Source organism: Lynx canadensis, chromosome C2 (genome assembly GCF_007474595.2).
Source record: "Lynx canadensis isolate LIC74 chromosome C2, mLynCan4.pri.v2, whole genome shotgun sequence".
Taxonomy (NCBI): domain Eukaryota; kingdom Metazoa; phylum Chordata; class Mammalia; order Carnivora; family Felidae; genus Lynx; species Lynx canadensis.
The window spans coordinates 147,355,090-147,370,791 of record NC_044311.2 but is presented as its reverse complement, the minus strand read 5'-3'; the positions used below and the strand labels follow the sequence as shown (position 1 = coordinate 147,370,791).

The following is a 15,702-nucleotide window of genomic DNA, read 5'->3' as shown; positions in this document are numbered from 1 at the left end:
CCGCGTCAGGCTCTGGGCTGATGGCTCGGAGCCTGGAGCCTGTTTCCGATTCTGTGTCTCCCTCTCTCTCTGCCCCTCCCCCGTTCATGCTCTGTCTCTCTCTGTCCCAAAAATAAATAAACGTTGAAAAAAAAAAAAATTAAAAAAAAAAAAAAAAGATTTTGCTTCTCTTTTTCTATTACAGGTAATCAATCATAAATTATATAAAAGTCGTGTAGAATTTGACACTGCAATTGACCAAGTCCTTGAAGAGTTCTCCACAGACATAGTCTGTCTTGCAGGATTCATGAGAATTTTATCTGGCCCCTTTGTCAGAAAATGGAATGGTAAGCAAAAACTATTTGACACCACATTGAGAAATCAAATGAAAACAAACTACAGGGTGGTTAGCTTCCCAAACAATCCCAATTGTGAAATATTTACTGGGCCGTTTTAACACAGGTCATAATTTAATTTCCTTTGCCTCTGCTCAAAGAACGAATGACCCAATGACTTTTTATTTTCCTGCTTTTTTTATCAGTTTTCTTTGGCCTGTTGTAACTATCATCACTTTTTCTAATACAGCTTAGGTTACTCACATTACTAATATTTCATCTTCTAAATAAATATTCAGAAGAGACATTTTTACTTGCTGAGAAGCAAAGGAAAGCGATTCCCTATATCCCAAAATGAAGAGTCCATTCTTAGGGAGTGTAGACCACTGCCAGACATGGCAGGGAAGGCATTGTTTCTGGAAAACACACTTTATGTCATTGCCTTTTCCACTAACATTTTGACTACGTCCAAGTGTCCTTTTTTGTGCCTACATTTGGGCAATAAATGTATTCTCTCTCCAAAGAGTTTGTTTTCTTAAGTGAATGTGGTTAGATAGAATACAAAATTGGCAGTGCCTCTGGTGACATAATGCTCACAGAACTAACCTAGCATCTGGCTGGCGGACGTGCCACTTCGTGGTTAGAAGTCAAGCACTCAGATGCTGTGCAGGAATCTCCTGTGTGTCAGCCACAAGCCAACTCTTCCTCGAGCTCTACGATCCAGAGTTGACCCATCCCATCCGACTTTCAGTCACTGCAGGCACCTATTCAGAGTCCCTGGGTGGATCTTCAGTTGTGCAAGAAGCAAGAACTTGCTGCCCCCGGGACCTCTTGGATGAGAAGCTAGATTTCCCTTTCCTTCATTTCTGTCTTTCACAAAGAAACACCCATCCCAGAGAAATCCTATTCCTGCTGACCTCTCATTCTAGACAGGAAAACATGTATTCCTTTGGTAATATACATAGGATCTTTAAGTTCTGACCACTGTGGTTTCATTAATTTCCAGGGAAAATGCTCAACATCCATCCATCCTTGCTCCCGTCTTTTAAGGGTTCAAATGCACATGAGCAAGTCCTAGAAGCCGGGGTCACAGTCACTGGGTGTACTGTGCACTTTGTAGCTGTGAGTATGTCTCCTTCTACCAAAACATCATTACTGTCTGTATGTAAATTGTACCGGCTAGAAAGTAATGTTCAAAACTTTTGCTTCCTTCCCCAGGAAGATGTAGATGCTGGACAGATTATCTTACAAGAAGCTGTTCCAGTGAAGAGGGGTGACACCATTACAACTCTGTCTGAAAGAGTGAAATTAGCAGAGCACAAACTATTTCCCGCAGCCCTCCAGCTGGTAGCCAGTGGAACTGTACAGCTTGGAGAAAATGGCAAGATTCGTTGGGTCACAGAGTAGAGAAGTCTCCCCCGTTCGGGGCTAGAGCCAGTTCTGAAAGAAGTCTGGATATCTGCATTATCATGGACTCAGCCCAGAAGAACAACTGCTAAGAAAGAATTCCTCACCCGCGCCTCTGGCCTTTTTTTTTTTTTAATGAACAGAGATTCGTTGAAAACAAGCCTGGTGCAGCATGTCTGGGGCATACGTGTGTCACCTCCAGCGGTCTTTTAGGGTTTACCTGTTCCGGACCTTCTTGATCATAATCAAGCCGGTCGTTCAGGATCCCTTTTACTTTCAGCCAAACAAGATACCAAAACTTTTAGTCTCTCTTCTTTTTCTGATGAATACCACCTCCATTTTTTGTAGTTATATGTTCTCTAGTTTTTGAAGAGTTAACCAACAAGGCTATTAAGTTAATATCTCTTCCCCATATTGTATATCTGTACTGGTTTGAATTGAGACTGATCTACTCTAATTACCCTGATCATAATGTAGTGTCATAAAATGTGTGTGTAACTCCCACTTCTGGGGGATGGTGTACTTTAAAATATTGGGGCGCCTGGGTGGCGCAGTCGGTTAAGCGTCCGACTTCAGCCAGGTCACAATCTCGCGGTTCGTGAGTTCGAGCCCCGCGTCAGGCTCTGGGCTGATGGCTCGGAGCCTGGAGCCTGTTTCCGATTCTGTGTCTCCCTCTCTCTCTGCCCCTCCCCCGTTCATGCTCTGTCTCTCTCTGTCCCAAAAATAAACGTTGAAAATAAAAAAAATAAAAAATAAAATAAAATAAAATATCATTAAACGGGGCGCCTGGGTGGCTCAGTTGGTTGGGCATCTGACTTCAGCTCAGGTCATGATCTCATGGTTCATGGGTTCGAGCCCCACATGGGCTCTGTGCTGACAGTTCGGAGCCTGGAGCCTGCTTCAGATTCTGTGTCTCCCTCTCTCTCTGCCCCTCCCTGTTCACACTGTCTCTCTCTGTCTCTCAGAAATAAATGTAAAAACAATTTTAAAAATAAAAATAAAATAAAATATCATTAAACATCCTAGTTATTGACAGTTTCTATAATACCCAGATTTTAGCTTCACAATTATGGGTTACAAACATCCATACTTCCGTAAATACTAGAAGGTTAGAGTTTTGTTGGCGTCTTGATTCAAAACATAGGACTTAGACATGTTACTCTGTCTCTGTGTTTCCCCGTCTACTGAAGTAGGCACATGCCTGTCATGTGGTTGTTTTGATAATTAAATTAATACGTGGGATCGAGCCCCACATTGGGCTCTGTGCTGACAGCAAGGAGCCTGCTTCAGATCCTCAGTCTCCCTCTCTCTGCCCCTTCCCAGCTTGTGCTTGCTCACTCTCAAAAATAAATAAATGCAAAAAAAAAAAATTTTTTTTTTAAGGAAAAATCAATGTAAGCTTATAACTTTAGAAATAAAATTTTTCAGCCCTTACTCTGATACTAATTTCAACTAAAAGGAACGTGAATTCCATGTAAGGTTATTGATTTCCTATTTTGGCAGAAGAAGAATCAAATTGTGTCTGGTTGCCAGAAACCAGAAAGTGCATGAAAATAAGGAGGATTCTGAAAGAACAAGGGAGCCCGCTTAAAGGGTGTCCTATGGTCTTATTTGGGATAAGCTGAGTATTATTTGGACATGATGAGTACATAAGTAGCCATTAGTTTATAATGGTAGAGAAAAGGTCATTTAAGTTATGAAAAGTTCAGTGCAAAAGTGAAAACAGGTCAATATTTTATTGTGATAAATATGGACATTTGTATTATGGATGTCTCTTTCTATTTGTATACAGAGGAATAAAACATCAGCCCTCGGTCACACCTTGTGTTCAGGTAGCAAGATCGGGGATGGGCGGTGCCCAACTGTGAGTCCATAATAGTCAAAGGATTTGAGTGTGTACTCCAAAACAAGTGTGCCAAAGGGTGTTCTAAAGGGTGTTACAAGTTCTGAGAGAAATTTCATGGTCTCTTCTCTAATTTTTTACTTTTTAACTACTATACAAACTTCTTAAGTAACTCAAGTACAACAGTATTTAATCACAACAAAGTTTAGTAACTGGTACAGCTGGTAGTTCTCTTTTTTTTTTTTTTTTTTTCTTTTTAAATCACAGTTCCCTTGCCTATTTCTTGCCCCAGGAGGATTTTTGTCAAGGACACTGCTGCCATGGTCCCACCAGGTTCCCCCGGGCCCCACTTCCAGTGGACGCTCCCATCTGCTGTGCCCCCTATGACCAAAATGCACTCTGCCTGCCTGTCCCTCGGGGTCACTCATCCAGGCTTAAAGTCCCAGGTAGGATCATCCAACTGGCCACAGTTAGGTGGCCCACCCTGCTCTCACAGCCAGGGACCACGGAGAACTGGAATATGGCCTTGGGCTGTCAGAAAGTGTGAAACTGCCTCCCTCTCCCAGGGTGGAGGTCGCCCTGCACAGGGCGAAGGGATTCCCAAGCACAGCAGCCCCCACGGGACAAGGGTCCAGCTCCTCAGTTCACGTGACAGGTGTGGCTGCAGGTATTTCAGGAAGATGAATAAAATCCCAGTTATTTTTAAGTTCATGTTACTGTTAACGCCAATGGTTCCCCTTGGCTTATTTCCCTGAGCTGCTTTTTACCAATGATCTCTGTAATACATAGATTTTGCCTCCTCCACTACGGTTTAAGAGATAGTCTCTGATAGCCATTCTTTCACAAGCCACGTCAGCCTTTATTTACAACACAAGGCCATTTTCCTTTATCCGGAACCAACTGTTAATATTTTTAAATTCATAAGTAGGAACAATCAGAATGTCCCATCAGCTAGTGAGTCAATAAAGAAAATGTGGTCTACCCACACGATGGGGTATTACCGTCATTAAAGGAAACAAAGAAGATACATACTACAACATGGATGAACCTTGAAATATGCTAAGTGAGGGCATCTGGGTGGCTGAGTCAGTTAAGCATCTGACCAGCTCAGGTCATGATCTCATGCTTCGTGGGTTGGAGCCCCGCATCGGGCTCTGTGCTGACAGCTCAGAGCCTGGAGCCTGCTTTGGATTCTGTGTCTCCCTCTCTCTCTGCTCCTTCCCCGCTCGCACTCTGTCTCTGTCTCTCAAAAATAAACATTAACAAAATTTTTTAAAGCATGCTAAATGAAAGAATCCAGTCACATAAGACTACATTTATAATTCTGTTGAGATGGAATGTCCAGAACAGGCCAATCCATACAGACACAGAATAGATTAGTAGTTGCCCATGGCTATGGGGATAGATGTACTTTAAGGGTGATGTCTAAAGGGTGCAAGGTTTCTGTTAGGTAATGAGAATGTTCTAGAATTGATTGTGGACATGGTTGCATGACTCCATGGGCATATCTTAAGCCACTGAAATGTACAGTTTAAATGGGTGAATTGTGTGGCATATGAATTCTATCCCCATAAAACAGTTTCTCAAAACAAAGATACAACTTATTAATTCAGTTTTGGAAATACATCAAGATTACATTTAATCTGATGTTATAAAATACATCACACATTTAAAATACTTCCCATTCAAAATATGAAGTCACTTCAATGAAATCAGATAAGACATCCATGCTTTGTGACAGATACCGTATTAAAGACTGTCTATCTGAACCAAAATCCTAATCCTCAATCCCCCATCTGTTAACCTGGTAATTCTTGGGAGTATACTTACTACAAATGCTAACTCCTGAGCCCCACCTGTATTCTGAGCATTGCAATAAAGGCATGAAGATTTCAATATTCCCAATCGATTTCATTTTTTTAAAAAGGTTCAGGAACTGGGCACCTGCGTGGCTCCGTCAGTGAAGCGTCCAACTTCGGCTCAGGTCGTGATCTCCTGGTTTGTGAGCTGAAGCCCCGCATCGGGCTGTCTGCTCTCAGCAAAGAGCTCCACTTTGGATCGTCTGTCTTCCTGTCTCTCTGCTCCTTCCCCCACCTCTCTCTGTCTCTCTCAAAACTAAACATTTAAAAAAATTTAAAAAAAGTTTCATGAATTGAAGTATTTGTGGACACTCAGAGTCTAACTGTATTTTATTTTCTTTAAGTTTATTTATTTTGAGAGAGAGAGAGCGAGCGAGCGCACATGCGTGATAGCAAGGGAGGGGCAGAGAGAGAGGGAGGGAGAGAATCCCAAGCGGGCTCCCTGCTGTCAGCCCAGAGCTGACTCAGGGTTTGATCCCACTAACTGTGAGATCATGACCTTAGCCAAAATCAGAGTCAGACGCTTAACCGACTAAGCCACCCAGGCACCCCCAGACTGCATTTAAAATTTTTCTGTACTACTAAACTCCAAACATTTACAGGAAAAATTAGTTTTGTTATAGCAATATCACTCAATCCCTTGACTGCTTCAGTTAGATGCAAAAACAAAACAAGATCACTAAAATCATTTTATTTTTTAATTTTTTTACTGTTTATTTATTTTTGAAGGAGAGAGACAGAGAGAGACAGCGCGAGTCGGGGAGGGGCAGAGAGAGAGAGACACAGAATCTGAAGCAAGCTTCGGGCTCCAGGCCCTGAGCTGTCAGCACAGAGCCTGACGCAGGGCTCTAACTCACGAACCGTGAGATTGTGACCTGAGCCAAAGTCATTTAATCCACTGAGCCACCCTGGCGCCCCTCCAAAAATTATTTTAAATTAAATATTCAGGTGACAAAGCTATTAAGTCCTCCTTCACTTTTGTTGAAAGCCAAGTATTGAAAACCTTCTAGTTTTATAAAGGATTTATTTTGCTTTCTTAGCATCCACAGCAAATCAGCCTTTTCTTTATTTTTTTTTAATGTTTATTTTTGAGAGAGAGAGACAGAGACAGAGCATGAGTGGGGGAGAGGCAGAGAGAGAGGGAGGGAGACGCAGAATTCGGAGCAGGATCCAGGCTCCAATCTGTCAGCACAGAGCCCGATGGGGGGCTTGAACCCACAAAGCCATGAGATTGTGACCTGAGCGGAAGTCGGATGCTTAACCAACTGAGCCGCCCAGGCACCCCGGCCTTTTCCTTTTTTTCCCTCAAATCAGCCTTTTCAAGTGTGCCTTTGGTGCCCTGAGGGTGTTTACAGCACCCTAGTAAGATTCAGGACACCGGCAAGGCAAGGTGTGCCTTTCTTTTACAAAATGAGGGACTATCCTTCAGAGGCCGGTGGGACTTCACACCTTAGTCATCAGCTTAGAGACCAAGCTTAGGCCTGCAACTGAGTGTGTAGACAATTTAGGGAATCAAGACACAGAACTCACAGAGCTCCGCAGCCCTAGCACCCTTAGCAATCAAGCGAGAGGTCCGCAAAGGAGCCTGAAAATGAACAAACAGTGCAGTTGGGGGCCCAGGAGAGAGGGACACCTCCAGCCTAGGAGAAGGGTGTCTCCAGGAGCAGGGATCGAGCTTCTGGCTCTTTTCTCTTAGAGGCCAAGTGGAGAGAAATAGCTACCACCACCCCATCACGCACCTTTCGGCAAGCCAGAGAGCCCAGCACCTTAAATCTGTTCCCTGGCACAGGAGGCTCGGGGGGCCCAAGTGTGCCCCGCCAAAATGCCAACATCCAAGGTGGGACGATAGCCCTGGGTGGAGGAGGTAAGGAAGAGGTCGCAGCGGCCCAAAGCTCAACCTGCAGGACACGGGCATCCAGCAACAGGGAACTGAGGGCACTTAAGCCTCTACTTGCTTTTAGAGTTTTCCATCTGGGAGGAAACAGTTTGGAGAACACAAATTCCTGGAGTCCACTGAACTGACGTATGAAGATCCTACAGGCCCGTATGTCAGTCAGCTTAGGCTGCTGTAACAAAATGCCACAGACTGGGGCTTTACTCTCTTGAGGTTCCGGAGGCTGGAAGTTCAAGATCAGGGTTTCTGAGGCCGCCTTCTCACTGTGTCCTCACATAGTCTTTCCTTTGCACACATGCATTCCCGGTGTCCCTTTGTGTATCCAGATTTCCTCCTCTTACAAGGACAACAATCAGATTGCATTAGAGGGCACCCCCCAATGGCCCTATTTTAACTTAAAATCTAATAACGACTTAACAGAGTTCTGGCGCTACCAACTACATTTTGAAACAAATTCCTCCTGGAACTAAGATTGTTATCTTATTTTATTTTTTTACTTTATTTATTTTGAGAGACACAGAGACAGCATGAGCAGGGGAGGGGCAGAGAGAGAGAGGGAAAGAGAGAAAACCCCCAGCAGGCTCCTGCTGCCAGCAGAGTCCATACTCGGGGCTCAAACCCACGAAACCGCGAGATCGTGACCTACGCCGAAACCGAGAGTTGGACACTTAACTGACTGAGCCACCCAGGTGCCCCTGAGATTGTTATTTTAGAAAGCTATACGCCAGGCCAACATGCAAATACTCTAGCACTTTCTTTCCCTTTTGTAGCCCGTAATCATGTTTGCCCTCTGGATAGGGAGGGCTACAGAAAAAGTTCTGCACTAACTGTGCAGATTGAATCTGCAGATTTAGACCATCTGCAGATTTAGACCGGCAGAAAAATCTGCCACAAACCATGTGGCCTCGGGCATGTCACCATTTTCTCTTTCAGAAGGCTAAGATTAGATTTCCATGGTCTCTTTATTCCAACATCCTGCTCTTCCTTGTCTGAACCGTAATAGATCTAGGGAGAAATAAGTGGAAAGGAGAAAGGAGAGAAAGGATAGTCCACAGCAGGGCCCCTGAAATAGCACTATTGACATTCTGGGCCAGAGAATTCTTTGCCAGATAATCCTTGCCTTGTGAAATGTTGAGTAGCATCCGCGGCCTCCAACCACTAGGTGCCAGGAACAATTCCCAGTTGTGACAATCAAAAATGCCTCCACCTTTTTATATTTTCACTAGGGTTTCTGTTTCTCCACATCTTCACCATCACTTGTTATTTTCTGTTTTGTTTTGTCTGATAGCAGCCACCCTCGTGGATGTGGTATGCTGTCTCACTGTGGTTTTGATTTGCATTTCCCTAACGATCAGTGGTGTTGAGCTTCCCTGCATACAAGTGACCTGTTGGCCACTTGGACACCTTCTTTGGAGAAATGTCTATTCGAGTCATTTGCCTATTTTTTTTAATCTGCTGATCTCTTAAAACTATTTCTATGGGTTTATATAGTTGGAATCATAGAATATGTAACCTTTTCAGATTGGCTTTTGTCACTTAACAATGTGCATTTCAGGTTCTTCCATGTCTTTCCATGACCTGATTGCTCACTTACTTTTTTTTTTTTTTTTAATTTATTTGAGAGAGCCCAAAAGCATGTGCGCATGCACACAAATGAGGGGCAGAGGGAGAGGGAGAGAATTCCAAGCAGGCTCCCCACCGTCAGCACAGACCCCACGGCAGGGTTCAATCCCACGGCCATGAGATCATGACCTGAGCCGAGATCGAGAGTCAGACACTCAACCGACTGAGCCACCCAGGCACCCCACAAATACATTCTTTTTAAAGAATTAAAAATGACTAACACTTATAGAACAGTTGCAAAAATACAAAAACCTTCCAAATAAACCTTACCCATTTTCTCCAACGAACATTTCAGTCCATGTCACTTATTGTTTGCTCTCTTTCTCCCTTGCTCTGTACATGTGTTTATTTCTAAGTCATTGGAGAGTAATTTGCAGACATCATATCCCTTTATCCATAAATATTTCAACATGTATTTCCTAAGAAGAAGGACAGAACCACTCACTCACTGTGGATATCCCCCACAACCTCGCTGTCAAGTAAGGAACAGAAATTATATGATTCTTCAATTTCATTTAATACAAGAAATGTTATTTATTTAATCAAGAATGAGTTTGGGTAACAAACTGGATTTACATGCTCATTTCTGAGAACAGCACGGACCAAATGAGCCAGCATCACCTCGCCAGAGCCTGAGATGCCTCCGGACAAGCCCTAAGATGAAAAGGTCACTCAGGGACATCCCAGAGAGTGAGCTTTTTGAATGGAAGCAGCCTTACATCCCATGACAAAGCTGTTTAGGAATCAGATTTGCTTTAAAACCTATTCTTTCTATAAAGCATCTTGAATGATTCTCTAGCAAATAGTGTTGTGTGACAGTTTTAATGTGTTTATTAGAGTTTTGTTGCTCAAATCTTTGACAACTGGTAAGCAGTGAAAGGAGGCAAACCCTCCACATACTGGTCTTTTTAACTTACCAAAACACCTAGACTGACTGTAGTGAACAATTCTGTATTGCATACCTGAAATTTGCTAGGGGAGTAGATCTCAAGTGTTTTCATCAAAAAAAAAAGAAGGTAACTCTGTGAGGTGATGGATATGTTAATTAGCTTGATTAATTGGCTTGAGTGTGGTGATTATGTCACCATATATACCTATATCAAAGTATCAAATTGTACACCTTAAAAATATACAATTTTTCTTTGTCAATTCTACCTCAATAAAGCTGGAAACAAATTCCGAAGGGCGAGAAAAGCACATGGTAGCTCTGCTGTAAAGCAGTGATTTCACGAAACACACTGAGTAAATGCAGGACGGGTTAGAAACAATTCAAACGCTGGTTCCCAGACAGCAGGTGCGCATCTGTTTTCCCCACTCCTGGCCTGTGGTTAGCGGGAGGTATGCGCAATATTCAGAATTCCAAGGAACGGAGAGTGCTGTAGATCCGCACTAAATGCAGATAATTCGGGCTCAAGTAACAAGAAATCATCACATGAATTCCACACCAAAAATGAAAATCAGAAATCCCGGGTGGTGGAGGGCAGTTTACCATGAGCAAAGTGCCACAGCCCCTGCATGTGGCCCACACAGGAGACCCTGACAAGTGGTTTTCCTAGCTGGGAAGAGGAAAAAGGAGGAAATACCCAAAAGAATGTGAATCTTCTCTTTTCCACAGTACCTTTCCCTCACCACATCCCCCTCCCAGACTGTAGAGTGTTGTCACATTACGTAAGTTACCCCACTGCCTTCTTTCTTTAAAAGCTGACACTCTAGGGGCGCCTGGTGGCTCAGTCGATTAAGCATCTGACTCTTGATTTCAGCTCAGGTCATGATCTCATGGTTTGTGGGTTCGAGGCCCACATCAGGCTCTGTGCTGACAATGCAGAGCCTGCTTGGGATTCTCTCTCTCTCTCTCTCTCTCTCTCTCTCTCTCTCTCCCTTTCTCTGGCCTTCCCCCACGAGCGCACGCACACAGGCATGCTCACCTTCTCTCAAAATAAATAAATAAACTAAAAAAAAAAAAATCTGGACTCTACATCAAACTCTTTCTTAATCAAATAGTTTAAAAGTGAATTAAGATGGCACCCCAGAAGGGTGCCTGGCTGGCCCGGTTGGTAGAGCATGCAACTCTTAATCTTGGGATCATGAGTTCAAGCCCCACATTCGGTGCAGAACCTACTTAAATTAAAAAAAAAAAACAAAAAAAAAACAAATGATGGCACCTGGAGAGGAAGGCATCTTCATGGTGGTTCTAGGAACTGTAGCTCCAGACGTTACCATCCACAAACATCATTGGACCTGAGGTTTTAGGATGCAGACTGAACCATAAATCAGTCTTGAGGGAAGTGTGATTTTTGGTTACTATGGCAACTTACTGGCAAGACATCGACCTCTTTGCAGTTCTCATGGAACCAGCAAACAAAAGAGAAGGAAAAAAAAAACCCATCTGAGAGAACAGAGAGAAGAGGCCGCTGTTGTAGCGCCCCGCCTCCCACAGGAGCTCAGTGAATATTTAATGTAACTATAATGTAAGGAAATTTGGTTTTTAATAACTTTGAAAAATATCACTCTATTTTCTACCCACTTGGCAGTATAATTAATGATTAGGTTTTGGTGTGCCAACTAAATTCTTGCTGTCTGCTCTCCTCTGTATATGTAATTAATTTTTTTTTAACATTTATTTATTTTTGAGAGACAGAGAAAACGGAGCGTGAGTGGGGGAGGGGCAGAGAGAGAGGGAGACACAGAATCGGAAGCAGGCTCCAGGCTCCGAGCTGTCAGCACAGAGCCCAACGTGGGGCTCAAATCCACAAACCAGGAGATCATGACCTGAGCCAAAGTCGGACGCTTCACCGACTGAGCCACCCAGGTGCCCGGGGACATTTGTTTTTAAAATGCTCAACTATATTGTGAAAGAACAGAATCATGAAAAAAGATGTTCTAAACGAGGAAATGCACGGACATCGAATCCAACATACATTCATTTAAAACCAGTCCTTTGGGCGCCTGGGTGGCTCAGTCGGTTGAGCATCTGACTTCGGCTCAGGTCACGATCTCACAATTCATGGGTTCAAGCCCCACATCGGGCTTTGCCAGCAGCACAGAACCTGCTTCAGATTCTCTGACTCCCTCTCTCTCTCCCACTCCCCCACTCTCACGTGCTCTCTCTTAAAAGTATTCATTAAAAAAGATAATAATTACATAAATAAATAAATAAATAAAACCAGTCTTTATGTAAGATTGTACTACATCTTAGCTGACAAACATGAGATAATAATTGTATTTTATGGAAAATGATAGAGGTTCAAGCATGTTGATTTTAATCATGATATAACCTTAAAATGGTTAACAACGTTATATGTGCTTTTAACAATGAACGTGTTTTTAAAAGTCTATAGTTTAGGGGCGCCTGCATGGCTCAGTCAGTTGAACATCCGACTTCAGCTCAGGTCATGACCTCATGACCTCATGGAACCATGACCTCATGGTTCGTGGGTTCGAGCCGTGCACTGGGGGGCTGTCAATGCAGAGCCTGCTTCAGATTCCCTGTCCCCTCTCTCTCTGCCCCTCCTTTGCACATTCTCTTGCTCTCTGTCAAAAATAAACATTAAAAAATTATAAATAAATAAGTCTATAGTTTAATTAAGCAAGGTAACTCTCACAGTTCATGGGATCGCGCCCTGAGTCAGGCTCCATCTGCTGATGGCATGGAGCCTGCTTGGGATTCTCTCTATCCCCCTCTCTCTGTGCCGCCCCCCCCACTCATGCTGCTCTCTCTCTCTCTCTCTCTCTCTCAAATAAACTTAAAAAAAAAATGCCAGTCAAGGGAGCCTTTCAGAAGAGCATGTGACTCTTGATCTCAGGGTTGTGAGTTCAAGCCCCACATTGGGTATAGAGAATATTTTTAAAAAATTAAATCTTTAAACAGCACCTAGCTGGTTCAGTCAGTAGAGCATGCAACTTTTGATCTCAGAAGTCATGAGTTTGAGCCCCATATTGGGGGTGGAGCAGACTAAAAAAAATAATAAGTAAAATAAAAGAAAATCTTAAAAAGAAAAAAAAAAGCTAGTCAATTTGTGTGTTTGGATCAGATTCTGAATTTGATCTTTTGACCACACCTTATAATCGCTAGGAATACTGACTGCAGAGTAGGTAGCCATCTTTTTAACAGGAAAAGAACCATACTTTCAAATGGTTGATTCTTTCTGCCCATATCTAAACTGAACAAGAAAGCGCTGGTTTATTACTCATTTGACCTGCTGACTTCAAAGTGTATGTGTTGCTCTGAGGGACATCATGAGGGCAATTGCTGAAAGGGGAATAGTAACTACATTAAATATCATATCTATATTAAATCTGCCAAATTGATAACAGTGCTATGGTAATGTAAGGAAATGTTGTTTTGAGGAAATGAATGCTCAATAATCGGTAAAGTATTGAATTATATAATTTTCAAATGCTTTCAAATGATTTAGGAAAAAAAGTATATATTTGGAGAAAGAGAGAGAATGGTAAAGCGAATGTGGCAACTCTTTGTAGATGAACCAATACCAGAAAACTGCCTACCTCCACATTTCTTATACACGAGAAAAATAATTCCCCAGGTCAGTTAGCTAGTTTGCATTTTGCAGCTGCAAAGTGTTCCTAATGGATAACTCAGTCAACTCCAATTCACCTTCTACAAGCACAGAATCACACTATGAAACTGACCCTCTTGAAAGACAGAAATGGACTTAAGGTTCTAGTAACTTACAAAAGTCACTTAACTATTTGATGCTAAAGTACAGTAACTTCTAAAATGCAAACATCAAAATGAGACTTGTGATAAGTGTTTTGAAAAATGCAAAGTACTCTACAAATACGAGTAGTTTTTAAAGCTGTGTTTATGCTTTTTTCCCTTTTTATGCTGTTTAAGATGTTGCTAGAAAGTTAACACTTGTAGAAACAGGAACTTAAAAAAAAATTTTTTTTTAATGTTTACTCATTTTTGAGAGAGAGAGAGAGAGAGAGAGAAGACAAGAGTGCAAGCAGGGAAGGGCAGAGAGAGAGGGAGACAGAGATTCTGAAGGAGACTCCAGGCTCTGAGCTGTCAGCACAGAGCCTGATGCGGGTCTTGAACTCACAAACAGTGAGATCATGACCTGAGCCTAAGTCAGACGCTTAACGCACTGAGACACCCAGGCGCCCCAGGAACTCTTAAAAAGTTTTTTTAACATTTATTTATTTTTGAGAGACAGATCATGAGCGGGAGAGGGGCAGAGAGAGAGGGAGACACAGAATCCGAAGCAGGCTCCAGGCTCTGAGCTGTCAGCACAGGGTCTAACGCAGGGGGCTCGAACCCACGAACCGTGGGATCATGAACTAAGCCAAAGTCGGATGCTTAAGTGACTGAGCCACCCAGGTGCCCCAATGCCCCAGGAACTCTTTATGTTCATTGTTTGCTTATATGGAAATCCCTCTGCATCAATATTTAAATATTTTTCAGTGCAACTACATGAAAGGTAGCAAATTATTATATTATCTATAATTCAAAAGCTTACAGAGGCTAGTACCTATTTCTGCTCCTTTTAGGAGACATAGTCGTAATAAAATACATTGCTTAATTTGCCAGGCATTGTGCCAAGTGACTTGCTTACATTGTGTAATTCTCACAAACATTCAGTGAGTTTGATGCAATTATTACTTCATCATATGTAAAATGAGGAAAATAGCTGCACTTATCTCAGGGCTGCTGTAAGGATTAAAAGAGACCATACCTAGGGGCACCTGGTTGGCTCAGTCAGTACAGCAGGTGACTCTTACTCTCTGGGTCATGAGTTCAAGCCCCATGTTTGGGTGCAGAGATTACTTAAATGAATAAACAAGAACTTTAAAGAAAAAAAGAGAGACTATACATAAAGCACTTAGCACAGTAGGTGGCAAAAAGGAAGTGCTAAACATACGTTTACCATTTATTAGTACCTTTATTTTACTAGTAAACAGACACAGAGAAAAGCAAGTGGAAGAAAAAGGATTTTCAATCCAGGTCTGACTCTCCAATTTTCTGCCTTTTTCTATTTATTTGTTTTTTTTAATTACCTCCCCATTCAAGAGGGGGAGCAGGAAATCCTTATGACAGTGAATGAGCTTAAAAGCCAGGAGACCCCTGTTTTGAATTCGCCCTGGACTGTCCTCACCCCTCATCCCCTACCAATACCTGGCTAAGCGAGCTCCTCAGGAGGGACTTGCTGAATTAACCACTAGGTTTGGTTTCTGTTGTTGTTGTTTATTTATTTTTGAGGGGGGGGGGGAGGGAGAGAGCGCAAGCACAAGGGGGAGGGGCAGAGAGAGAGGGAGACACAATGTTCCAAGCAGGCTCCAGGCTCCCAGCTGTCAGCACAGAGTCCGCCGCAGGGCTCGAACCCACGAACGGAGAGATCATGACCTGAGCCAAAGTCCTAGGCTTGATCGACTGAGCCACCCACTCGCCCCAAAGACTAGGTTTCCAGCCTGGGTTAGCTACATCTTTCTGGGCTGGGTACAACTTTCACGACTCGGCGCTGGTGCCCCATCTGCAGACCCAGAAGAGGCTGTTCAGGTCCTGAACAGGGAAACGACTACGTCTTCCCTCCTCAAACGCAAACTACCAAGGGCTGTCGCCCCGGAACCATTGCGCCTTCAAGGGTCCCAACCCCCACTCACCACTCTGCTCTCCACAGTTCAGGCCACCGCCACATTTTCGCTGCCCCCGCGCGGCGGAGGACGGAGAGCGCCGCACTTCGCGGCGAACTACACCTCCCACAATCCCAGTCGGCCGGACCACCTCCCGCTGGAGGTGGGCGC

The 15,702-nt window shown here is 43.3% G+C and overlaps 1 protein-coding gene and 1 long non-coding RNA gene across 3 annotated transcripts in view; one reads left to right on the top strand and one right to left on the bottom strand.

Moving 5' to 3' along the window:
- The window catches only part of GART (phosphoribosylglycinamide formyltransferase, phosphoribosylglycinamide synthetase, phosphoribosylaminoimidazole synthetase), a 28,101-nt gene extending 25,837 nt beyond the window's left edge, over positions 1 to 2,264 (top strand). For both annotated transcript variants that reach the window (XM_030329147.2, XM_030329148.2), the window contains exons 20-22: positions 185 to 326; positions 1,321 to 1,436; positions 1,533 to 2,264. In XM_030329147.2, coding sequence (XP_030185007.1) covers positions 185 to 326; positions 1,321 to 1,436; positions 1,533 to 1,721 — 447 coding nt within the window. In that variant the 3' untranslated portion in view covers positions 1,722 to 2,264. The remainder of the gene's footprint in view (positions 1 to 184; positions 327 to 1,320; positions 1,437 to 1,532) is intronic.
- The window catches only part of LOC115523284, a 32,516-nt gene extending 16,849 nt beyond the window's left edge, over positions 1 to 15,667 (bottom strand). The window contains exons 1-2 of the long non-coding RNA XR_003971689.1: positions 15,562 to 15,667; positions 9,211 to 9,359 (exon numbers count right to left, since the gene is read on the bottom strand). This is a non-coding gene — a long non-coding RNA (uncharacterized LOC115523284). The remainder of the gene's footprint in view (positions 1 to 9,210; positions 9,360 to 15,561) is intronic.
- Positions 15,668 to 15,702: the final 35 nt, after the last annotated feature.